The sequence below is a fragment of the Dromaius novaehollandiae genome, chromosome 11 (assembly GCF_036370855.1).
Source record: "Dromaius novaehollandiae isolate bDroNov1 chromosome 11, bDroNov1.hap1, whole genome shotgun sequence".
NCBI lineage: Eukaryota > Metazoa > Chordata > Aves > Casuariiformes > Dromaiidae > Dromaius > Dromaius novaehollandiae.
Window position 1 is genome coordinate 5,830,389 of NC_088108.1, and position 24,816 is coordinate 5,855,204.

Below are 24,816 nucleotides of genomic sequence, written 5' to 3' on the forward strand. Positions count from 1 at the left end.
AGCATTTGGGATTTCACTAGCATTTTTCTACTCTCAGCTGAGGAAAGGGAAAGCATGTTTTGGTGAAAGCCGTTCTTCCCTTTGGAGAAATGAGTGACCTACCCCCGCTGTCTGCGCAAGGCCCCGGGGTGGGAGCTCGTGGGCGAGAAGTTAACCGTGCCCTGGCTCCGGTTCAAGGTGCAGTTCCCCACGGCCGGTGCGCGCCTGGCCTTCGCTCTGTGTGCTTCAACAGCAGTCGTTAAACACACGCAAGGAATCTGGAATTAGGAATAATACAGCTCTTGATCACTTGTCCTTTCTTTAGGTTCCTTGCACTTGACGTTGCTTTATTATTTATTATCACCTCCCACCCTCTGGGTCGTTTTCACCTGGCTTTTAGGGCAGCACGCTAAACGGGATCACGGATCAGAAGTTAGCAAGTAACGTCCAGGTAGATCCAGCCATCGCGTAGACCTAGGAGGTGTTTGTACTCAGGTCATGGATTAAAGGAGTTGTTTCAGAAACAAGAAATTAAGTGACATATTTCTGCAGATTATTTGGATAACAGTATTTGTAAATTAATTACCAGTATATTTGTAAATATTCAAGTATTTGTATATGCGGACCCTACAGAAGCAGCATGCATAGGGGCTAGAGCACGGGATTAGAAAACAGCATTTCTGGGCTCTGTTCCCACCTCTGCCACCGACTCACCTGTGACCTTGGGCAAGTCACTTGGCCTCTCTAATGCCTCAGTTTCCCCATCTGTAAAATAGGGATAATAATACTTACCTACCTCGCAGCGGGGTTAGTTCATTCTTTGTAAGCACTTTCAGATCTTCAGACTAAAGGCGCTATATACACTGAGTAGTTCAGATTAGTAGCACTAGTAGGTACTTTTATTTTCTTACAACTCATTCAGGTTAGGATTTACCTGTATGAACATGATGATAGTTTTCCATGTAGAAAACTGGCACGGTTTCCCAAGAGGGGAGTTTAGGGACTGCTGCAGTCGAGGGAGAGCAGGCGCGGAGGACCCTGGCAGCCCAGGCTTGCTTTTGTGGGTTTGCGTCTCACCCTGAACGTTACTTTGCTGTATTTGTGCTTGAACCTCCTTTTCTAATGGTACGCGTGACAATTTCTAGCAGAATCGGCCACTGTAAATATTAAGACTACTTAAATAAATATATTCACGTACAAATACAAACCCTCACTTTTAAAGAGCCGGAAATCGGTGAGCGCACCAGGCTTCTCGGCGGCAGCAGCAGGTGCCCCGCAGCCCGGCAGGGAGGCGCGGCCGGGCAGGACGCCGGAGCAGGGCTGGGAGAACCGCCCCGCCCGCCGTCGTCCGCCCCTTGGCGCTCGCGTCCCCCGTCGCCGGCGACAGGAGCGAGCCGGCCCCGCTGCGCCGAGCCCGCAGCCGCCTGCACGGCCCCGCGGTGCGGCTCCCGGGCACCAGCGCCTTTGCACCGGGGCGGCCTTGCCGGGACGGGCTCTGCGCCCCGCGGGGGCTCTGCGCCCGCCCTCCCTTGCGCGCGGTTCCGTCGCCTTCCGTCGGGACGAAGGCCCGTACCCGGCACGGGGCCTCCAGGACTTGGCTCGCACGGTCGCGGCGCCAGGAGCCCGCGGAGCGCCGGCGCGGGGAGGCGAGCGGGGCTGCGGGGCGCGCGGCACCTCCCGGCGCTGCAGAGGAGCGAGCGGTGCGAGCACCCCTGCCCTCCGGGGTTTCCGGCTGAGCCAGAAAGCCGCACGAGCTCCCGCTGCCCTCCTGCTGTTGCCTGCATGTCCCCTTCCCCTTGGGACGCTGCGGCCTTGCTTTGGTATTCCTGCTTTCCCCTGCCAAAGGACAGAGCCCCAAAGAAAAGCGCGCTGAAGCTACCCGGGAGGAGAGCCCACCCGCGCTACGTTCTGGGGGCAAGTGCCACGTTAACCGCCCAGGGCCACCTGGTGCAGCAGCGTGCCAACGCGGCCCCGCGCACCGCCCCGAGGGGCCCCGCGCAGCCCCGAGCGCTGCGCTCCACCACCGCCCTCGGCGCCCGGCTGCGCTGCGGCGTCCCGGCCGAAGGGGCCCGCTGGGTCCCACGCGCGGGGGGGGGGAAGGAAGGAAGGAAGGAAGGAAGGAGAGAAAAGGGGCAGAAACACCCAAACCACTTCGGCCGCTAGAGCTCAGGAAAGCTGCCAGTTAACCGGGAGCTCTGGGGAGGCGTCCTTGGGGCGGAGGGCCACGGGGACCCCTTGCTCCCCGGCGGGCACGGGGACGCGGCCCTGCCGCTCGGCCCTGCCGCAACGTGAGGCTGCAGCGAGTAAGGAGTCACCTCGCCGGGGGCGCTTCTGAAATCAAGTGGTGCCAAAACAACCCGTAGTTGCTAGCGAACGTGTTACTTGAACCCTAACGGCTATAAAAATCATTCCTCTAGTGCATTTTCCTTTCTTTTTTTCGAGAAGGTGGGGGGCACGCTGGGCTAACCACATTAACGTATTTTCTTACCATTTGTAATATAGTCTAGCTTAACTGTCACACTGTTTCTTTCCCCATTTCAGACCATTACTTTTGTACAAACAAGTCATTTATATTTTATTCGCATAAACCCATCGCACCAGAATAGCTAATGCTCTTGAGTAAATGATGGCCAAGAATCACGCTTTTGAAAACAAAGCGTTTTATCTAAAAGAGTACATTTAAAAGGCAAGAGAAACATTTCATCCTTTATCTTCAGATTATTTGGCAGCGCTTTATACTTCAGGGAAAACACTTTTGCCTTCTGATTTTTTCCAAGTTATACAAAACAAAAACAATCCCAAACCCCAAATCCCAGCCTAACTCGAATCACCCGCTGTTCTAAAAAGTCAAATTAATCCAGTGGTTCTTCCTTTACCCAGAGCCACTTTTTAATCTGCAACTACCCATTCCTTCGGGCTAGCACATCCGCCTTCAGCACGGCTTATTTTATTTCTCTTGGTCCCCCCCCCCATTTAAAACCTTTCCGTATCAGCAGTAACACCTAAGCCAGAAGCAGCCACGCGCTTAGGACCAGATGTGCCCAGTCAAACAGCTGGCTTTTCTAGCACAATCCGCAAGCAGAGCACTGTGATACCTTTAGCCAACAGAAAGAAATGCCTTGTGACTATAAATAGTTGTTTTTGAGCACGGGGGCGCTTTTGGGTCTAGCCGTTTTTGGGGTATTGTACAGTTTTATTTAAAAACCACCGAATGTGTTTGCAAGGTGGAGCTGGGAGCTGGAGGGCTGGGGATCCCCGAGAAGCGGAGGGCGCAGCAGATGCCGACGTACTCTGTTTTCTATACAGCGAGCCCTGGAGAACCAGGCGTACTCTACAAACTTTTTTTTTTAAAGCAAGTTTTAATATCAAATTGAATCTTCATTAAAAAAAATCTGTCACAGAAATGGCTTCACACCTGATCATAGTTGAAAACGACATTTTACTTCATGGGATAAAAAGGTGAGGCTTTTTTCCTGTTTTAGTTTTGGTCAAAAACATCATGGCCTTTTCCAGGCAAAAGAGCTACTAGATGTAGTAAGAATTTTGCTTATGTAAAGGCAGAGCGAGGACCTGAGCATTTACCCCCAGAGCAGTAACGGCCACCCCAGGGGAAGGGGCTGGGGAGGTGAGGAGGTGAAAAGCAAAAAGCAAAAACAAACACTCCGTTTTATGTACTTTTCTACTTCATCTTTTCTGTCCATAGTGCAGACTCCATGTCATTCCCACACATACCGTGTAAAAATGAAATGTATATAATAAATAAAATTATTTTATGTGTATTTTTAGCTTAACTGTAAACTGAAAAAAGCATTTAATTTTTTTCCCAAAAATGTAAGCCTATTGAAATTCAAGGTGTTTCTACCTTTTCAGATGTAACATTTCCAGCTGCCTATTGATAATAAACATTTATGAACAGCAATGGGTCTGACATTTTATCAGCTCTTACCATATTCAGCACAGCCTCCTCGCAAGCTGTTGACAGTCATGGGCTCCAACTCTATGGAGACTTTTACTGATATTTATGAGAAAGAGATGGCACAGTCCTGCTTACCTGCAGTCAAGCCAACCACACAAATTTGAGCAAGTGTAATACTTTATGGGCAAGAGCTGAACAACACCTGGCTGTACAAGAAATCCCACACGTTATATCCTGTCTGCAACAAATAAAACAGCAAACCGCTCCAAGCGCTGATAAATGAAATGCACCACATCAATGCAGTTACTTGGACTTCTCTGTACAAGAGTAAGTGTAATTCCATTTTAATTTGCTCCCCACAGATATCCTTCTAACAGCACAACTTCATCATCCACACTGGAATATGTAACACAGCAGCTAATAGCCTAAAAAAAAGTCATTAAGCAACAATACATAACTACGTCGGCATAATTCGGTCACGTAAAGCTGCCCTCGAGCAAGCCTCATTAGACGTGCTGGAGGTACGCAGTTAAAATTGGGAGGGTTTCCAGCAGCTGCTGCAGGCTCCTGGTCAAGGCTCCGGGAAAGCTGGACAAGGGCAGCATCCCTCTCCTGGAGGCAGAAGACAGAGAGGAGGAGGAGGAGAATCACCAGTGGTGTTTTCTATTCCAGAAACGGGAACCAAACTGTATCCGAAAATGCCATAAGCCCCATCAGCCATCGCTGTGGAGCGAGACAGATGTGCGACAGCAGAAAATGCCATATTTGACTGGGGAGGGAGGTGGGCAAAGGGGAAAAGGTTTTGCAGTACATTGCATCTCCTCTTAATTGCACTCCCTGAAAAGTAATGCAAAATCACACATTCATATAATCATCAAAAAAAGTAAAGTTTCAGCTTTCAACTAGGACAAGAATAGAGAAATACTAGTTTAAAGAGTCAGAAACCACAGTCAGATTTGAATGGAAAATGCAAACAGGCAACATAGAGAACAGGAAAAATAGGCAAAGAAGAGGGCAGAGGGAGTTAAGATGGTCTATTAATTTTCATCGTTATAGGATATTTCACTTCCTCGGGAAAGGGCCATTTTCTCCAACCCCACAAAGTCAAGCAGTTGCCATAGCTATGACAACGCCTTTAACACGAGGAACAACAACTCTCGTCTTGGGGTAAACCCCAGCACCCCGAAGCTGATGGCGAAGCTTTCACTGGCTCCGGTGAAGGCGAGATTTAGCACCTGGGAGATAAATACCGCCCTGAACAGAGTCCAGCACACACGGACACAAAACCATCGGGATGCGGACGCATGCTCCTGCTCCTGCAGATTACCCACCGTTCGGAGATGACTGAATTGCACCAACTGTCTGTGTACGCGCTTGGCCCAGGGCTAATACTGGCTCAGCTACTGCCTATTTAGCTCAGCTCAACTGCCTGTGAAATCTGGTAAGCAACAGCGGCTTGATCATGTGTACAAGCTTTTAGATACAGGCCTACCCTGCAAAATCTAAACTCTGCTCTTATTTCAAAGCTATAAAGTCCTGATCCAGGAGTTTTATCTTCCTCCATTAGGAGAGAAGCAATTACTTAGAAGTAGGGGTCTGGATTTATATTTTGAATATCTTCCATGCATAATGCTGTATTTGACAGTGCAATTTTATAAATGAGATACCCAGCAGCACTGCAGAGAGAAGAGGAAGCTGAGAGTCAAACACCACAACAGAGCTGAGAAAGCAGCTTACTGTAGGGCTCAGCGTGGTGCCCTTGTGAGACCAAGGGGAAAAGAGCGCGCGGGAGGGAGAGGTAATGATGGCCCTGCAGGCTAATGCTGCTGGCAGGCACAATCAGCAAGATTTTTCTCTGCAGTATTTATAATAATTATCCTTCATAATGGATGAATTTTACAATTCAAAAGATTTCAGAAAGAGACTTGTGCCTCTAGCACACTGCTGCGAGAAACGCTATGGACGTTAATATACACGGATTGAACCAGCACCCGGGTTATTTTCGGGCTGCAGAAAAACGCTGTGGGATGCAGGACGGTGAGGGGGGAGCAGGAGACGAGCTGCGAGGCGGCGGTCACGGCCGTGCCGGCACAGACAGACCCGCCGCGGAGCCGGCGGCGAGGACCCCGGCGATGCTGCCCGACGTCGCGCAACCGCAGCCGGAGCGAGCGGCGCTCGGAGAGCACGAGTGCGTCCCAGTGTCCGGCGAATACAGTCGGACCAAAGCCTGCTCCTTCCAAACGCACAGATTTCCAGCAGTTTAGGGGAGGATGGCATACTAAAAAAACCCAAGAGGAGACAGAGACCTCCCGCACCCCGAACCACTGCTGACAGCCCCTCGCTTCGTGCTGCGCTCTCAGGAGGGGCAGGCTCGGCTCTGAGGCCGCTCGTTAGGTCTAAGAAATCCGAAGCGCTTGCGTCTAAAGACAGTGCTCTGGCACTTCCAGCCGACGCATCCTTCCCGCACAGCCTTCAGGTGCTAATTTACTTTGGGCCACTGCCTTTCATGCATTGAAAGCACAGTGTGGAAAAGCAGGAGACAGGCACGACTAGCACATGCTTCAGGAAGCACAGCAGAGGGGGCGGGGGGGGGGGGGGGAATCAGTCCAAAGGAAAGTAACTGCCCCCAACACCAATCAATGCTACTGCATTTTTCCACGCTCCTACGCAAAGGTAAAGCACACTCGTGGCTGCAAGCCTGTACCTGCTTTGCAGAGCGATGCTGCAGTTCTGCCGGGCACCAAAGCCCAGAGCCTGGTCTTGCACTGAACCGCAACAGAGATGGCTGAATGGTGCAAAGTCAGCACGTCTGGACAACCGCCCAGCTGACACCGCTCTGCCCCATATCCTGAGCCCACATCTTGGTGCCCAGGGCAAAAAAAACCCCCAAAACATACAGACACCCCCCCCAAAAAGAAAGAGAGCACTCTGCAAGGTTTTTTAGCATGATCCTGCAGCCTCTGCAAAGGCAGCTGTTTTGCAGCAGTCGGCCACTGGAACACTTGACCACAAAATTAAGGATACCGCTAGCACAAGGATGCTGGAGCCAGGCCTACAAATCTCTGGATCAGGAAGTAGCTAATTTGCTTCACACTTCAGCCACCTCTTCAGCAAGGCAGTACTTTTTGTGACAGCCCTTTTAATAAGCAACACAGAGCCATTGACGCATCCCAAGACGGCTCTGGGAAGCAGAATTAAAGGCAGATTCCAGCAGTCCCTTCAGTTTCTATACCAGCCTAAAATATTTTGCTGTAATATAAACCACTTCTTAAACTACTGTGGGGTCTAAGGCAAGAGGTCAGCTGTTTATTCTACTAAATGAAAACTGAACAATAAAGTTTGTCACATTTTGTGCACCAACCTCTCTTCTTCTCCCCATTTATAAAGCCAGACCAGCTGCTGTCAAACCCCAGGACACAAGACTAACTTTTCCAGACAGCACCCCACTGTCCCAGTTACTAGTTCAAAAAGTTACTTTTGAGCCAAAAGAGCCCTGGCAAAAATGCATGTATCAAGTCAGAACAGGGCATGTGCGTGTGCGTAGGGGGTGTTGTCAAAGCCATAAGCTAAATGGCCACAATACACATGAAAATTGCATTATTTGATATAAGGGATACCTATCTGAGTGCAGAGGACATGGGATGCAGGCCACAGCTATCGACAAAGAATCCAGCTGCTAGAAGCATAAGCAAACGATGCAAAAAGCTCAACTGCGGACCAGAATTATCAGTCAGTGTCTCTAATGGAAAGAATAAAAGCTGACTTCAGGAGACAAACTAATACCAGAAGAGAAAACATCACTTCTTAGCCATGACATCCATTTGTGCAGAAACAGCGGGGCTGCCTCACCGACGGGAGAGGGGCGGCATTATTCCCCACAAAACCCTGAGAGGGGAGAGGTTCGCTCCCCGGCTCAGCAGCGGCTGCTGGGGTGGGACAGGCGGCACGTGGGACGGCGAGGGGGAAAACGGCTCATGACTCTGCGATAGGGACCGCTTTTACCTGCTTCCAGATGGAACGGATCAAGAAGTACAAAGGAACCAGAAAAGCACCTGACTTAAGAGATTAGTCTACTCAACGCTTTTTCAGAGAAGGAAAAAAGAAAAAAAAGCCTGTGCTATTCTTTTCCCTTTTCTGAAAAAGGTCCACGCAAGTGAAGGCTGCTCTATCAAAGAGGCAGAAATACAAAAGCCAAGATCTTACCTACTTTCAACCACCCACTGTGTGTGTGTATATATATATACATATATATATATTTAAAGCCAGGGGAGGTGGGGAAAAGGGGTGCACACATGCATGTGTTAAAAACAGTACAGCAGCTCATAAGCTCGTAATCAAATTAGTGATTTGGGGTCAATTTTCCTCATGCTTTGACTTTTCACCTGGCTCTTCCCTCTTGAAAAGCCACTATTAGACTGCCAAGTTAAACGCATAGCAATTAGAGCTGAGGAGACAAACCAAAAGCCAAACCTGAAGCTTCCAAACACTGGAGAATTAAATCACCACCCTCCCAGGAAAAAAAAAAAAGGGGGGTGGGGGGGAAGAACAGAAGAGAGCCCTTCAGATTTGAAGAAATATGATCAACACCAAGAGCTCTGCATGCATTTAAGAGAAAACTATAAGGAGTCACTCTTTCCTATTACTTTTTTGCTCCCATGTTTACTTAAAAGACATATGAAGAAACTGTACTTCCTCCCCCAGTCCTGGATAGTCAATGTCCTTCTCAAGACTATATAGCCATACAGGAAAGAATAAAAAAGAAAAGCCACTGCACGGCAGCATGCGACTGCAAAGTTTAAGTCAACAGGCAAACGTGCAGTTTTCTGAAGCTACTGGTTCTCTCCTTGCCTAAAGGGCATTTGTTCCCTGCACTTGCCACGTTGAATTTGGAGGGATTCAAATTCCCCACAGATCTGGCAGCCCTGATTTTCAGAAACCACCACAGATACCCCAATGCTGAAGTCATGAGAAACTTTCACGTTTCCCTGGCTGGCATCAACTGCCTGAAGATTTTGTCCATACAATGACGTTCCCATCAAGGACAGTCATTTGAAAGAATCAAAAGTTGATGTGCACAGACTATTCATGTTTTCTTAAGCTTACTGAAACAACTCACAGGGACTGCAGCTCTAACAAAACCCACAGTTTTCTACTGCACTTTTTTCTCACGTTGACTGCTGCTCCTATCTTCCTTCTCCAACTTTCCCCAAAAAAGTCAGAACATTAGCATCCTTATCCCATACGACACAGCTCACTTCAGTCTAGTCTCTTGGACGACTCATTCTAAGGAGCTTACCCTGTCAAAGATAAGTGATCACTCATTTCAGTGTGTTAGATGCCTTTATTTTGTGCTCTCAGTGCAAATTTAACACCAGGACTACCACCATTTGTGCAACACCTTTCACAAACCAAATCTTACAAATATACAGTGATGTACAGCAGAACAGATCAAAACAGTATTCTTCAACCTTCAAGAGATGTGAAGCCAATGCAGAATGAAATTAAACAGAGGAAATACAGCTATTACAAGTATGTGATCACTAATGGCAAATAAGGTTTTGTTTTGGGAAATCTGAGAAAGCCAACCTATTTTAACATTATTTTTTGTCCTCCAATGACCCTGCACCCAGTTTTTATTCTTAGTTGCAACAGCAGCCCATTTCAGTACTTAAACAAGAACCAGGTGACCAAGTGTTCCAGTGTAACCCCTCACATAGAGGTACATGATGCAAGTTTCCTTTAGTGACACTGTATGTTTTCATACATATTTATTTTATATAGTCAAATACAAGCTTTGTGTTCCCAGCACTACAGTTTATATATTGTCTTTGACTGTGCTTTCCTATGTAATCCACTAAAACAACATCTTGTCAAGTTGAGTATCATTAGCATAAACCAGAGGAGAAACATGAAATTTGAATACAGTTTAATCAACCAGTACCCAGCCCACGGGGGCAGGTAACAGTTATGAAACAATATTAACACATAGTTGACAAAAAAGAAACAAGAGAAACTAAGTGCAAGAAGTGAGCTTACATCTCTTGATTTACATTCCTTGAGGTACATAATGTGGTGCAGGGTTAGGTGAGGCAATATAGCTGACTTGGTGCAATGGTCCAGAACTTACAGCATTAGGAATTCGGGGAGAGTTTCCATAGGATGGATTTACTGGATGCCAGGAACTAATATAGTGATAGGTAGGCACCAAAGAGATACAGGAGTCAAACCCAGGGAGAGACGGCTGGCTGAAGGGATCCGACACCACTGGATAATACACTGTTCCATGGGACGGGGGCGGAGGCTCTGCATTTTGAAAGTGACCTTAAAAAAGCAAAACAAAATACACCCTAGACAAAGCTGCCATATTTTAAGCTTTATGATTATTTTTATGCAGACCTTCATTGTCATGAACAGTGTTACACCAGTGGCAAAAGAGAAAATCCATTTAGGTGACAACAATTCTGCGCCCATATATATCCCTCCTAATTTTGGGGGTGGGGGGATGAGGGTCATCTCAGGTCCTGAATTAAACTGGAAGGCAACTTACTCATCTTCACAAAACCCTGTTCAAGAATTTCATAACAACATCCTGTATTAAAGAGGCAACTTTTTCAAGGACTCAGATGAAAGAGATGATATATTCTTCCTTTATTTAACCTTTGACTATACAACACTGATCTGTGTGGGAACAAAACAAAAAACCAAAAAAAAAAAAAAAAGACACCACACACTTCAGCTGACCTGGCTAAAGTCTTATCAGAACATTAAGCCTGTATGCCTCTGAGCAATAGTTTTATTATCACGTGCTCCTTTCCAACACTGACCGTTTGCCATGTTTCACAGACTTTAATGAGCCAGGCATCTGACCTTTTTGACATTTTTTCCTTATTTAAGGAAATCCTCTTATTTACTGGCAAATATATCTACAAGCCTGTTGCAAAGCTACTAGGTTAAGCTAAGTTTTACCATAAATTTTATGCACGGTCAGAGACATGGCTAGCAATAAGGGCTACTTGGAAGGTAACAACTCAGCATGAAGAGCCTGAAAACAAGGTTTGCAGCATTTCCCTCATAAAATAAATACCTATGGAGTAAAAGCACCAGTGCTCAGAACTTGCCAAAACTTGACTGTCTCCTTCACTTTAAATACATGCATTCCATTTTGAGACCTTGGTTATTTGCTTATCAATAAACAAAGACATGCCACCAACACAATTTTAGAAAAAGTTTTTCCAAATTAGCATACAAAGTACAGAGCTAGAAAAATTATATTTTTCTCTTTATGGCTTTACAAAGCCCTTGACATTAGCGACTGCAATGGCAATGCTGACATAACCTTGAGTAGTACCAAAGATAGGTTATCGCAGTTCCTCTGCTATTACAGTGCTTATGCTGTATGTACTCCCAACCTCATGCTTCCTACTGGATAACAAAGGTGCTGGCAGGCTGCTAGGGAGCAGTCACAGTCTAAAAATCCCTTCTCTAACTTCTCACAACTCATGCACGTGGTCTTATACTCAAATACTAACCATTTGCAGGTGTTTCCAGGGGGACTTGATGGACTTCAGTCCGCCCAGCATCAGTGTAGAGCTGAGGTACTGACTGATCCAGGACTGGAGCAGGCTCAGCGTACGCTGGATAAGCTTCCACAGGTGATGGTGGCGGCACTGGCTGTACATACACCATGGAATGCCAATAGCTCTGATGATAATACTTTGGAAAGAAGGAAAAAAAAAAAAAAAAAAAAGAGAGATCAAGGCCACGGGTACAACCACAGTCTCCGTTTCTCCTCTAAGCTACTAACATTTTCAGATTTAAAAGTAGGAGGAAAAATACACTTCTTCCCATCACTTCAAGGTGATGGTACGCCCTCCTCCTCCTCCCCCCCAAAAAACAGACTGCCAGGAAAGTTACTGCAATACCTACAAAGATAGGTGGCTATTTTGCTTTCAGTTCTACGTTGCAGTTCCTTGTTACACATCTTTACAGAGAATCAAAATTCCCTCCTTATTGACTTTGTCATATTCAGAGACTTCTGTTTCTTCAGCTGATGGAGCTGACATGCTTTTTACTTCCCTGCGTAGCAGCACCACCACTGTCTTCTCTACCAGAGGCAACTCTCTGAGCAAAGCAGTGATTCCCAGAGCACTAAGTGGTGCTAACCAGTCTGAACACAGCTGTGCAAGTCCTAGAGGACTCACACCATACACCTCAGCGGTCTCTGATGTGCACATACACAAGTTTTCTCAAGAAGGGCTCACACTCCTCCCTTTATCTTCATGGAAAGAAAAATATTTATCCACCATCCTCTGCAAAAAATCAAAGTGGAACAACTAGACGTACTAACATGCTTTGTGATTTGAGTTAGAACTTCACTTCCTGAGCTATGCTTTAATCTCCTCCAAGAAAGCCCATATGTATTAATAGGCAAGTGCACAGGATGCACATTTAGCACACTAGCAAGTCTCAAATACATCAGTACATCTGTCAAGACAAGCAGCAGTTTTTACAGGCAATTTACTGTAGTCATTTTAGAGGCACTTACTTGCAATCCCAGATTAAAATAATACTGCAAAACCTTTGTATCTGAAATTAAAGGACGTGACATTAAAGAGCAGAAGCGTATAAAATGAGAAGCAACAGAAATTTACACATACTAAGAACATTTTGTTCCAAGTCACTTCAGCAAATAAAACTTTCAAGAAAAACTAAATATTTTTGAGGGTTAAGAACGTATCTGGAATATCGCCAGTTTAAAGCTAGTGCATCTTCCCAGGTAAGTTAATCCAGTAAGATATATGTGCATCTGTCTAACCAACTTTTAATCAAATGTCAATGATTATGTTAGCTTTGATTCTAGTTTATTCATCTTGATCAGTCAACTGATAATAGACAGTATTATAAATTTCCACAGTATACCAGGACTTTGATTAGCAACTTTGACTTCCTATTAAGGCTGGGTTTTAGAGGAAAAAAGGAATTTAAAATGCCCAGTAAGAATTTGATCCCAAGCCCCTAAATGAAGTTGACTGCTAAAAGCACTCCCGTCATTTCTCACTGCAGAAATGTGGAAGTGGCTGGAAGCATGCAGACAAGGTAGGAGCTGCCTTCTCATAAGCCAGTGGCAATGCATCCACAGCGCATACACACTGTATACACACTGCATACATACTGAAAATAACCATGCTGGGTTAGCACGTGAGAAAGTGGCCCAAGCCCATGGAGACTCCAGCTTCGTACTGCTTCTGCCCTCTGTTAAGTCCAACTCTGCAGCCACTGTCTCCAGCACTTCGTTGAGCAATAACCGTACAGAGAAACATCAACTGGGACAACATATATAGCAATCCCAACACCTGAAGAACTAGATTTTTTTTGATTCCCCCCATATTCTGATCTGATTTGATATAGTAAGGGAGACATTCCTTCCTTCACCTTCCTTGCAAGGATCAAAGGGTACCCAGTTTCCTGCCTTCTTGCATCTAGCCTTTTACAATTCTGTCATCCACGACTTGAATAATTTGCCCCCAGGCAAATACACGATACTCTGAGGAGCAATCCCAGAAGCGTGGAAGGACTTTAAAACACTTCGCAAGAATAATACACTTTTGAACTTGAAAGTGGATTTCCAACTGTCCAAAACAGTTAATCAGTTGAAAAACTTTCAAGTTTGCCATGGAGGTAAGAGGAGAGGGAGGGAAAGGGTGAAGAGAGAGAAAGGAAAGCATATTTTTCATCCTGTGATGCAGTTCTGGAAATGTACATGAGGAAAAAAAAATAGTCAATTTCTCAGTCTCAAAAACATGTGTTTCGTGTTTCAAAAGGCTCAGGAAGGAGAGCAAGTCACCCATTCCACAGCAATACATTTGCACACACACAAAAAAGCAGATTAGTCATTTGATTAGTACTGCTGGGAGCTGAAAAACAGAGCAGCCTAACAGGGAGACAATTCAAGGCGATGAGTGAGCCACTAAGGGCTTCAGCTTCGCTCGCCCCCAGAGTTCCCGCACACCCCAGCTTCCCACCGCTTACCCATCTGTCCCCGGCCAGGGCCTCGGCTCCACGCTGCTTCCCTGGCCGTCCCCTGCCCCACACACACGTCCCCCCCAGCCCTATGCTTCTACGTGCCGCTGTGGGTCCTACCTGGCTGCAGAGAGGCACAGCACAGGGCATGCAAACCCCAGTTCCACCGCTAATGAGGATTAGTATCCTCTGCTGTCAATTCTCAGCTCTTTTACTGCCCAGCATATTTGATCAGGGCAACAATCCACTTAGTTATGTTAGTGATTACACACAGATCCTTCCTCATCCTAACAGCTGTTCGCTCACTCCTGAAAGTGGTGGTGCTTTGGTTGCAACACTGACCCCAGTCAGTAAAATAATAAAAATAGCCTGAAGACTCACAAAAATGTCTGATTTTAAGTATCTAGCATCTACGTTGGGAGCAAGTTTTTTAAAATCTGGTTTTGTTCTTCAATTATTTATGCAAATCTATGCAAAACAAGCATACAAGCTGAATGAAACAGCTGCTTCCTAGCAGAGATAACAGTACAAAGGAGGAGCTGGGAGACTGAAGTGACGAACCGATACTGGAAGTACTGATGTCTGCGGAGTGCTGGAAGAGAAGCAAGTACAGCAGGAGACCAGCTTTTGTTTACATTCTTCTTTCAGATGTCTAAAAATCAAGATGATCCTCAGTAAAACATGACTACCTTATGAAGCAACAGCTAAACCAAACCAGAGTTAGCCACCCTGACACAAAAATATAAAGCACACATTAAATACCAGTAAAACTTTGTCTTACAATGCATAAGGACAAAGTTCTTGACAAGATTTTTACTGTGCTGACGAGAGGCTCTGATCAATCCCAATGCTACTGCAGGAAAGCAGCGGTCTTGGAACACAGTAATATCAGGCAGCCTTCTATCAACAACTTCTTCAAATACAAGGGAGCAGGTGAGGGTCAGACACCTAAGCTCACTGTATCACAAGCATGTTTCACAAGCCCAGACTCCATTGAAAGAGATCCAAGAAAGTCTGAAAATTAGGACAGACGTAGATGTACAAAGAAATACTAAGGCACCTGGCTTGTTTTCCTCCCTAGTCCGTTACCTTAGTCTCTTCACAAGTCAGGTACCCAAACTACACCAGGTCAAACATCAGTCCAGCAGGTACCTCTTAACAGAGAAGTAGACAGAACTACAGGTCAAGTATATCTAAACAGCTTATCATCCAAAGAACCTGGATTTCTTCATTTAATAGCTGTGTAGACTCCACTGAAGCAGTGTGACAACGTAAGTGCTACATGCAATTTCCTCATTAACTATCAACCTTAAAATTCTACAAAAGTTTGTCCCTGAAGGACATGGCAGATATTAGGTGGACTCAGCAGAAGAGCTGCAGGAAGGGACTGAAGAGGCTATTAATCCACATCCACTCCAGATTCTTGTCAGTGCACTTAACACCCAATTCTCCCAAGTGCTGAAAGCCTCCGTAAAGGACATTCAAATAAAGTAGAAGACAATTAACTCCAATGTGTGCTTAGTACCATCTAGAGTGATCCTACTGCAGTAGGAAAGTGGGAAATAGAATATTCAAGATTAATAAAAAATAGGAATTGAGAACACTTGTTAAAAGAAAAAAGGAAAAAAAAAGGAAAAACCACACAATAGAGTTACTGCAGAACACATCAGCAATACTTGCGCAAGTGGAGCTTTGAGCAGCCATGCCGTAACACTGTGCATCCTGCTTTTCTCCAAACCAACTTCTGGCAAAACAAGCACGTTGCATGGTGAACACAACTGACAATCTATATCTTTTTGGCCCAAAGCTGCTCTGCAGCTCACCAGATGCAGCTACCTGAACTGCAGGTATCAAGAGTGGCTCTTCCCATTATTTGAAATTGTCCCTCTAGGATTAGTACTTCAAGAAGTCCCAGTAGGGACAACAGAGCTACTTTAGATAACAATATGTTGAATCAAGCATGAAAACAATTTGTGTTACCAAAGTATTTTGTGTTATAAATAATATACCTCAGAAGAAAAAATAAAAAAAAACCCACTTTGTATTCTGAAGCTAAAAGAGAGTGTCAGACACCTGAAATGCCTGAGGGGGGAATAGTTCAGGTAATTACAGTGAGAGTGCATCTTTTAAGACAGTGCAAAAAAGAAAGCCTGAATTTCACAGACCCTATATACACACACGCAGAGCCAGTTCCTTTCCTCACTCACCCCTAAATAAGAAGCTCCTCTCTACAGCAGCAACAGAGCGAGAGAATAGGAGATACAGAAACTTGAATTGATGTAATAAGCCTTTGATAAAATGTCTGCTGTACCTGTAGAAGACTATTAGAGTAAGCTAACTATGATGCACAGACATTCAACATATCCAGTGTGGGAGGCAGGCATGCAGGAAGCACGTGTACTCCAACCACATACTGAGATATACCCCCTACAAGGGCAGCGGGCATGTTAAGCAGCCAGCCAGTTTTGCATTACTGCTCTTTAGAGCAGACTATAGCTTACCTCTAGCTTGGCCTCGCTGTTGCAAGAAATAGCCCCCCTTTGAGGTCCCTGCCAGTCAGCTAAAGAAGGCAGAAATAGCTGAGGCTGTTTTCTACTCGCTGTAGTGGCAGCGCAGGTACAGCTGCAGCCGTAACTGAACTCTAACTCATATCCAGACCATTTCTACCCCAGCCTGGGCACTAAACATTAGGACAGGCTGAATGTTGCCATCAGAGGACAAGCCAGCTGAGTAGCCAAGTTTGCTTTTACAGCCTTTCTCAGTTTTTAACCCTTAGTGCAGTTTGAGCTAATGCACTGTCAAAGGACATGCACAGGGAAAGAGAGCACTTCTTTACAGCTGTCCAAAACTATATGGCTGAGCAATCCTTTATCAGCTAAGGCAAGACACTGCATCACAGATCAGTTTTATCTACCTCTTGAGATTAGTGCAGCAATCTGAAGGTGACACTCAGGCCTCAGCTACATTCCTACCTAGAGAAAAGCAAGGTATACAGCATAATAATAAGCAATACTGTTATTCCTGTGGCTGAGAGGCACTTTGCCAGCGCTACTGACAGCAGACAGCTTGATCCTTGGGTTATTAAGCAAAGCTCTCCTGAATTGCAGGCCCTAATTGAGTCTTGAGGGCCATGAAGTTAATAACCCAGAAGGCAAATATGATGCATGTTGCACTGTTTACCAAACTCAGCTGTTTGATACAACCTTGCATGGTATGCACGTATTCTTAACCTGCAAGAGCAAACTGATTAAACAAAAGTTACTACTTTAGAAGAGAAGCCCAAGTTCAGCAGCTAGGTAAAGCTGAAAGCTGATTCAGAGCTGCGTTGCTGGTAGGTGCTATGCTGCTCTTTTCATACTTGTTGCTTAATAGCTGAGATCTACTGCAAGAGACACTGTCATAACTTATGACAGTATATGAACATGCTGTACACCTGAGGAACAAAAAAACCTCTATACTTTATTTTCATTTCATGATGCCACAGAATGACATTGCGGAGCCACACAGGACAGCAGCCCAGTACTCACCGAGTTATACAACAACAGGACTTCATGAAGACGCACACCACTTGCCAGTTACCAGAAAAAATAGGATTACTCCACCCAGAGCCAGTAAGATATAGGTCAAAAACCCTCTCCCTTGATATTTGCTTCTTTAGGATACAGTCTAGAGCTGCAGTAATCACATTTGAGTCTGATATGAACTTGCTATTCAGAACTAGGAATTAAAAGCATTTTTGCCATAAACATCAATAATATTCCTTCTGGCTCTGTGAGCTGCAGAGAGCTATTTAATCTCACTACAGGTATTCTGCAAAGTTCCCATAGAAAATACAAGGCAGAACTGTGCCTAATGGCAGCATTAGTAGAAGCACAAAATACACCTCCATTACCTCGTGGTAGATCACTGCCACTGGGATCACAGGAGTAAGGTGGAGGAATGGCACCAGCTTCTCCCACCTCATTGACTGGAGGAAGAGGAGCTGAATAAATTGGGAATGGCACTGAAGAAACTGCTACTATTAGAAGGAAACAAAAGTCCAGTCAAACTTGCAATAGCATCTTGCTCATTTAAAATGTCAAGTTACACAATTAAGCATGTACTTTCTGGTCATCTCAGCGCCCCTAAATACAGGTTTTAACTTCAGGTTTTCTTTACCAATCACTTCCCTCCCGTCTCATAAGAGGTCCAGAAGAAATTTTAAAATTAGATGGGAAAGTTCCAATCTCACAAGCTTTAACAGTATGTCTATTCACAAGTTCCATATTCCAGTTAAGAATAAATGTCTCTTTTCAATCAATTCTTCATGCTAGGAGGCAGTTCAGGCTTTTCTTACATAGTTGTCTGTCCTGGAACAACAGGGAACAGACTAATCACTAAGTCATCAAAAATGTCACAAAAATAGGGGAAGGTTCAAGAGCAGTCACGTAGAAGTCATTTTAGATAAACTTTGTTGAATATTCATTAGTTGGCCCAGACCTCTAGCAGCAGATTATTTGTAAAGGCATCACCAAGTGGAGAGCTTGCAAAGAAATGTGCCAACTGAACTCTCATATCAGCCTAGAGTGGAAAAAACTCAAACCAAGAAAACACTAGGCAATGGTGAAAAGGGAGACAGAACTGAGCAAAAATTAAGATTTTTTTTTTTTTTAAGGATACTAAATAAAGAATTGCACAAGACATGAAAAACCCTCTTTATAGGAAGGGAAAGTCATTTTCTTATGAAAGGAGACGGCCACAGACAGTAGGTTAGAAAATCCCATTTCACAAGAACAAAAGGAGAGAAAGCATTTCAGCTGATAAATTCAGTGTCACTGTCAGCTGGTGCACTGGATCTTCTTACCATAGAAGTAACTAAGGATAAGAACTGATTTGAGTTTTGTGGACTGTGTTTAGAATCAAATTGTGTGGAACCTGAGCTATCACAGCCAATGACATTTTTGTAAGGGATATTAATGTCTCAGGACCTGCAACAATCTCAAAACAAGGGAAGAATTAACTGTTGGAAGTAGAAGGAAGTGACAGTGAACTTCTACTCGTCTTGTAAAGACCCTCCAGTGAAGCTTAGCATGAATGGCTAAAGGTGGTGGTGGAGGAACTGCACCCAAAGCGGAGACCTTCAGTTATGTGCAAGTTATTCTTAGGGCAATTATTCCCTTCAAAACATGAAAACAAGGAGTCAGCAGTGAAGATAAAACTACAGATAATTCATTTTAAGTTGAAGCAAATGATGTTCTCTAGAAATGTTTCAGTATTTGTTTTGGATTGGTGGAGAAAAGGAAAACAGGAGTACAGTAACTGAAAGCCTAGATGTTTGATCCCTTGCCTTACTGTCTACATCCTACCTGGCCTCCCCATAGAAGGAGGGGATACTAGGATTGGTTGAACTGCTGTTTGCGGGGGAAGAGCTGTCGTGACACTGGCTTGAGTGGAAGCAGCAGAATTTGAGGAGAAGACTGTAGCCGGAGCAGCATTAACACAGGTGGAGGTTGAGATTACTGCAGAATTCACCATCACCTGCACAAGAGCCAGAGTGTCAGCACACCAACTCTAAACACTAGCTTTGACAAAAGCTATGCAGGTTTTGGAAACAACACAGTTCAAAAATTCTCAGTTCACATTACAGCTAGGACATCCAAAATGCATTTAAGGCAGCTAGCTATCCAAGTTCCCTAAGAATTGGCTTGAAAATCCCAACCTGAAAATACCAGCTTAGACTGGCAAACACCTGCAATGCATCTTCCCACCCTTCTGTTTTGCTTATATTTAGAGAGGATTGTATTCTTTGCTACAAGACTATAAGAGCGTGGAGTTCTGAGCGATCAAGCGCAGCGGTCACATCCCCACAGGGCTGCCACAATAAAGTACTAGTTATTACCTTCTGGGGATAGCTGTAGGAAGCAACTCCATCCTGAGGTGATATGGACACTGTCCCTTCTTCCTGAAGGGATTCCAAAGCAAAGTGTGATTCATTTAAGGGGCAGAGAATTCACAAGACTAAAACATTTTTAAGCTTCTGGTGTGTGTAATTATGGGTGTGTACATCTCTTTATACAAACACACATGCATACATATATGCACATATATACACACACACACACCTGAGAACAGAGGATCTTTTGCAACTGGAGTAAAACCAGTTTCATTCTGACATGCATAAGACTGGTTTTCATACCCACTGTAGACCAGCAGGTGAGTGAAGAAGGGAGAAATCGTAGCCCCTGAGCTAATTTTAGGTAACAAAACATTCAAAGTTGGTTCTATCAAAGATGAGATCTATCCAGTTCCACTGTAGAGGAGTAAGACTAACTGGAATAGGACTGTCAGCATAGCATGATAAAAGTAAGGGCTATTTGGAGCAGGAAAGGAAGAAGAGTAAACAGGACTCAATACATTAATGATTTTCTACCTTGCCCTCTACAAAGAGAGGGCACATACCTAGTACAATTCAGACTGTACTTGCAAACTCTGAGACAAAAAAATTGCCATTTAAGAGGAAAAGAAGGGGGAGAAAAATGAAACCATCATTCCTTCCTTCCAAAAATGGTCTCTGACCTGCTACACTAAGCCTGCTTCCAAGGGTAGTTTTTAAATGAAGAATGCCAAGTACTTCAGGGATTCCTAATCCAAACAGACCATGACTAAATCTTACCAAGTTTGCTGTAGGTTCTGCTGAACTAAATACTGTTGCAGTTTCACAGTCTGGATCTGGAGGGCATGTGCAAAGTTAATTGAGAAAAGTGGCATTAAATCTAATCTTTCAGAAACTTACAAGAAGATCATGATGATTGCAGTGCAATCATCACATGTTGTATCACAAGAGACTAAGTTTTACTCACCTGAAGGTGCATAGAGATATTCTTCATGAAATTTCCCTAGAAGAGAGAGAACAGGAAGCTTTAATTCAGGGTGGGGGGTGTTTAAAGCTGAAACAACCACAATAACACTTCAGTGCATCAGCTAATGTGAACTGAACTACCTTCAGGGAAAAAAAACACCCACCACACAATGGCAAACAGAAACCTGTTACTGCTTTTCTTAAAAGGTTTGAAACAACACTGTCAGCTCCCTCTGTTAACGTTATATGAACTGTGAAATCCTGAGTCACTACCTCCACCTGTAGATATCAAGACAAACTTAAGCTTGGGTTAAAATTCCAATCCACACTGAAGTCATTATAGCTCTGTTTAAAGTCCATAAGCCCAGCACTACAAGGTATTAGATATTAGCTTTCATTTTGTCAGCTTTGATAAAATACCTCCCCCCAAAGGAGAAAAGTTCATGGTTTCCTTTAAAACCTAGAAAATAATTACTGTCTTGGAACACAGGATAAAGAGAACATGTTCTGAACAGAGAAAGAGGTTACTGAAACTTAGTCTTCTGGAGGGGGATAGAAAGAAAGCCCTTCAAACAGCACAACATAACACACTACATTGCTCTAATTCTTCACTAATTCTTCAGAGGTAAGCATTATAGCAGAACCAAGATGATGAAACCTAAGAGTTTCCATTTTTAGTCTTCCCTGTAAATTGCTGGTACTGATTTGGAAGGACTAAGAAAACATGGGAAAAGAGCTACTGGCACTCTCCAAAATTCCTTAGTTTCATATATTAACTTTGAAAACAAGTGCTCTATCTCAGATGTTTCTAGAAAAACAAAAACCCCCCAAAAGTTTCTAGAACTTAAAACAATCACAGCATAGCATAGTTTGCCCTAATATACTTAAAAGTGTATGTATATAATTAAAAGCTAAAGAAAGTATCAGTATGTTGAGAGAGACTATCATCTCATTTGTGCAGGAAAGACAGTGAAGGTTTGCTCAGTTATTCCACCAAGTATCAAGGTTGTCATCACCAAATGCAGTCTACACCGTGCATTTTTAAGCAGCAAGTTTGCTACAGACCTATGCGATCAAGAGAGTAATAGTCTAGCAAGCTTAAGTGAAAGCAGTGATACATTCCTGCCAGGCGATGGAAAAAAAATAACATGCTCACACACTTGTTCAAAGCTTGCAACAAATGGATCTTTAGGAGAACTAAACAACCCACTTTGACAAGCATACTGCAGATCTTTGAACCTGTCTTGCCTCTCCTCCCACTAATCCTTTCAGGACTCACCGTTTTCACTTGTTTCTTCCACTTCCTCCTCTGGGGAATTCAGGGTCTGCTTGTTAGCTGGAACAGAGTTGGGGCCTCTCCTTGCTACCCAGAATCCTGCTGGACCATGGACAATGGGAGCAGGGCTACCCTGGCTCTGAAAAGCAGAAGTCAGCGATGTGCATTTAAGAACAGTATACAGGTTAAAACAAAGCTGGAAAAGGGGGAGCAGACCACAGATGGCAAGTGAAGATTCTCTATCTACCTCCAGCATGGACTTGCACATTCTTCATCCTGAAGCACTTCCACTGAACCAGCAACAGAGCAGTTCATCCAAACACTCCAATTCTCAGAGGAAGAGGTGGTCTTTAGCCACAATTAGAGAAACCCATGAGGTTGGCAATCGGCTTAGACCCCACTGTCTGCGCTAACTGGAACCCATGGATGCAAGCCTGACTAAGGAGAAGCGCCCATCAGCGTTCCCATGAGACCCCTGTAATTTGTCACGTGCCCTTTGTCTTTGCATGAAAGGGTCAGTCCTTAGCTGCACCACAATTTAAAAATCTAGAGTTCTCTGAAGAAGCAGGAACACACGATTATGAGCATGCATGAGTAAAGGAAGTTAATTCACTGTTTTGTGATAGCTAAGGTGACCCGATAAAGCGCTCAGAGAGGCTTGTAAGATTTCCAAGGTTGAAGTAGAGGTTGTGAGTCAGAAGATTCTCCCACCAGGCCTCTAGTAGCATGGTAGAGTTTTCTGTGAGATGCATCTTTCCCCAGGAAATGTTAAATTTCTTTACTAAAGAAGACAAGGAAGAGAGAAAGAAAAGGCTTTGGCATTGACAGTAACAAAGTAGTTGAACAAACATGAGAAATTATTCAGTAGCAGCTGCAACTATTTTGTCTAGCAGTGGGGACAAAAAGCCACTAAGCTATGTTTTAAAAAACATGAGATTAATATATATACACACACAGGATAAATCTGTCCTTATTACTTGACATTTTTGGATGAAATCACAGAGCAAAGATCACAGATCTAGCATAGAAGGAGGAACGAAAAAAACAGCTACAGAAATAACCCTGAGCAGATTCTCTCTTTCATTAAGTCTGAATTGTGAATTTCACTGCTTTAGTGCAATAAGGAAGCCTCAAATCTACCAGTTTAAGAGCTGCTTTCCTATTTAGATAGCTAAACATCAACTGATTTTTTGCAGCAGTTTGTACTAAGGTTAAATTTACAATAAATAAATAGAAGATTGATTTTAAAACTTAAAAATACGCTGTACTGCTTCATCTACAGACCTGCTATCGAGACTATTTTAGAAGTAGTCTAGATTTGGATTTTTTTTTTCCTATTGCTGTAGCAGAAGAAACTGTTTCAGGAACAGCATGCTAGTCCAAGATATCACAACTACGAATTCATAAGAACAATCCAGACTATCACTATACAGCTTCTGAATCTAGTTACACGAATCATAAATTACAGTGTGGCAAACAAGTGAAGAGCTTACTCCCACAGTGTTTAGACCTAGATAGCAGACATCGAGAATAGGAAGGGATTTTTTCCAAGCCTCTTGTTATCAAACTGCAATAGAAAGAATAAAAATGATCCTACCTGTATCAAAATATACTAAATAGAAAATTAAAAAAACCTGCTGCTTGAGGGGCATACAAAACACTTAGAAAAATGGAGATTTTAAACAGGTTTTGTAGGCTCAAGGCTCACTTCAGCCTTCACTTCTCCAAAATATGTTGACTGCTAAAGCTCATACCAGGAAGCAGAAACGCTGTGTACTTAGATAAAGTAGTGTTGTGCATTTGTACAGCCTTTTCTTTTTATTTTCAAAGGTTTTTAAACAAGTCTCTTGTTCCTTACTTACTGGTAAAGCAGGAAAAGCAGTTTCATCCCCTTCTTCAATTTCATAGAAGGTTATTGTTTCTTCTGATCCTTGAGGCTCCTCTCCATTCTCTGGTACAAACCCATACTGACATTCCTTATTCATGCACTGCATCTGACGGCGACTACGGCTGTATGAACTTTAAAAAGGAGAGAAGTGGTTAAGAATGACAGTATCTGGAGTTTCACTTTGGTTTTGCTGCTACATTTTAACTCTGTCATTTTTGGAGCTGCACAACATTCCCATTATCATGCCATTAACAGCCAGCTCAGCCCTCCACATCCCTCTCCCATCACCCCCCAACCCCGCAACCTTTTTAGAGCAGTGTTTTGTAAAGAGGTTTATGTTCACTTACCGGGACCTGTAGGAGAAATTGTCATAGCTCTGATAGCATCTCTTTCCTGGACTGGGGTAGAATGCTATTTGAGGGCCAACCATGTTGTGCCTGTTTATAAATCGGGCAGATCCCCTAAGTTTAAAGGGTAAAAGGTGCAATTACCAGGAAGTGCCTCTCAGATGGAACTCGCTTGTAGTATTATCTATTAAATAGCACAAACTCTGTCCCAACTAGTCTGTAGCAAGAATGAATAGAGAATGAATGGTGATCTCCGACAGACTTTCAAGGCTCCATACCTCGGCATCCCAAATCCACGGCCATGTCTCTGAGGAGGATTCTGAGGATGATAGGGTTCGTAAGGTGCCATGTTTCCAGCACCCTGCGAGCAGTGAACTGGAGAAGAGTGCCCTGAAGGAACACCGTGCTGTAGCCGGGGTGGCAGAACTGGCTGACCTCTACTGTAAGCCACAGTCATAAAAACTTCCTTTCCACGGACTTTCTTAAGCAATCTCTTCCGTGTTTTCATATCCATTTCTGCAGTTTCAATTGAGGACAGAAGAGACAGGCTTA

At 44.1% G+C, this 24,816-nt stretch overlaps 1 protein-coding gene and 1 long non-coding RNA gene across 2 annotated transcripts in view; both read right to left on the reverse strand.

Annotated features, from left to right (window-relative positions):
- Positions 1 to 343: 343 nt before the first annotated feature.
- Positions 344 to 1,049, reverse strand: LOC135329537 (uncharacterized). The gene is made up of 3 exons (XR_010391002.1): positions 914 to 1,049; positions 694 to 744; positions 344 to 453 (listed from the first exon to the last, which is right to left on the reverse strand). It is a non-coding gene; the product is annotated as an uncharacterized LOC135329537 (long non-coding RNA).
- An 8,167-nt stretch (positions 1,050 to 9,216) lies between these two features.
- Positions 9,217 to 24,816, reverse strand: part of ALG13 (ALG13 UDP-N-acetylglucosaminyltransferase subunit) — a 34,086-nt gene continuing 18,486 nt past the window's right edge. Inside the window, exons 17-28 of the mRNA XM_064517939.1 lie at positions 24,543 to 24,780; positions 24,265 to 24,378; positions 23,892 to 24,048; positions 22,033 to 22,168; positions 20,755 to 20,790; positions 20,568 to 20,623; positions 19,794 to 19,856; positions 19,261 to 19,432; positions 17,808 to 17,933; positions 12,441 to 12,481; positions 11,425 to 11,608; positions 9,217 to 10,216 (exon numbers count right to left, since the gene is read on the reverse strand). Coding sequence (XP_064374009.1) covers positions 9,942 to 10,216; positions 11,425 to 11,608; positions 12,441 to 12,481; positions 17,808 to 17,933; positions 19,261 to 19,432; positions 19,794 to 19,856; positions 20,568 to 20,623; positions 20,755 to 20,790; positions 22,033 to 22,168; positions 23,892 to 24,048; positions 24,265 to 24,378; positions 24,543 to 24,780 — 1,598 coding nt within the window. The 3' untranslated portion in view covers positions 9,217 to 9,941. The remainder of the gene's footprint in view (positions 10,217 to 11,424; positions 11,609 to 12,440; positions 12,482 to 17,807; positions 17,934 to 19,260; positions 19,433 to 19,793; positions 19,857 to 20,567; positions 20,624 to 20,754; positions 20,791 to 22,032; positions 22,169 to 23,891; positions 24,049 to 24,264; positions 24,379 to 24,542; positions 24,781 to 24,816) is intronic.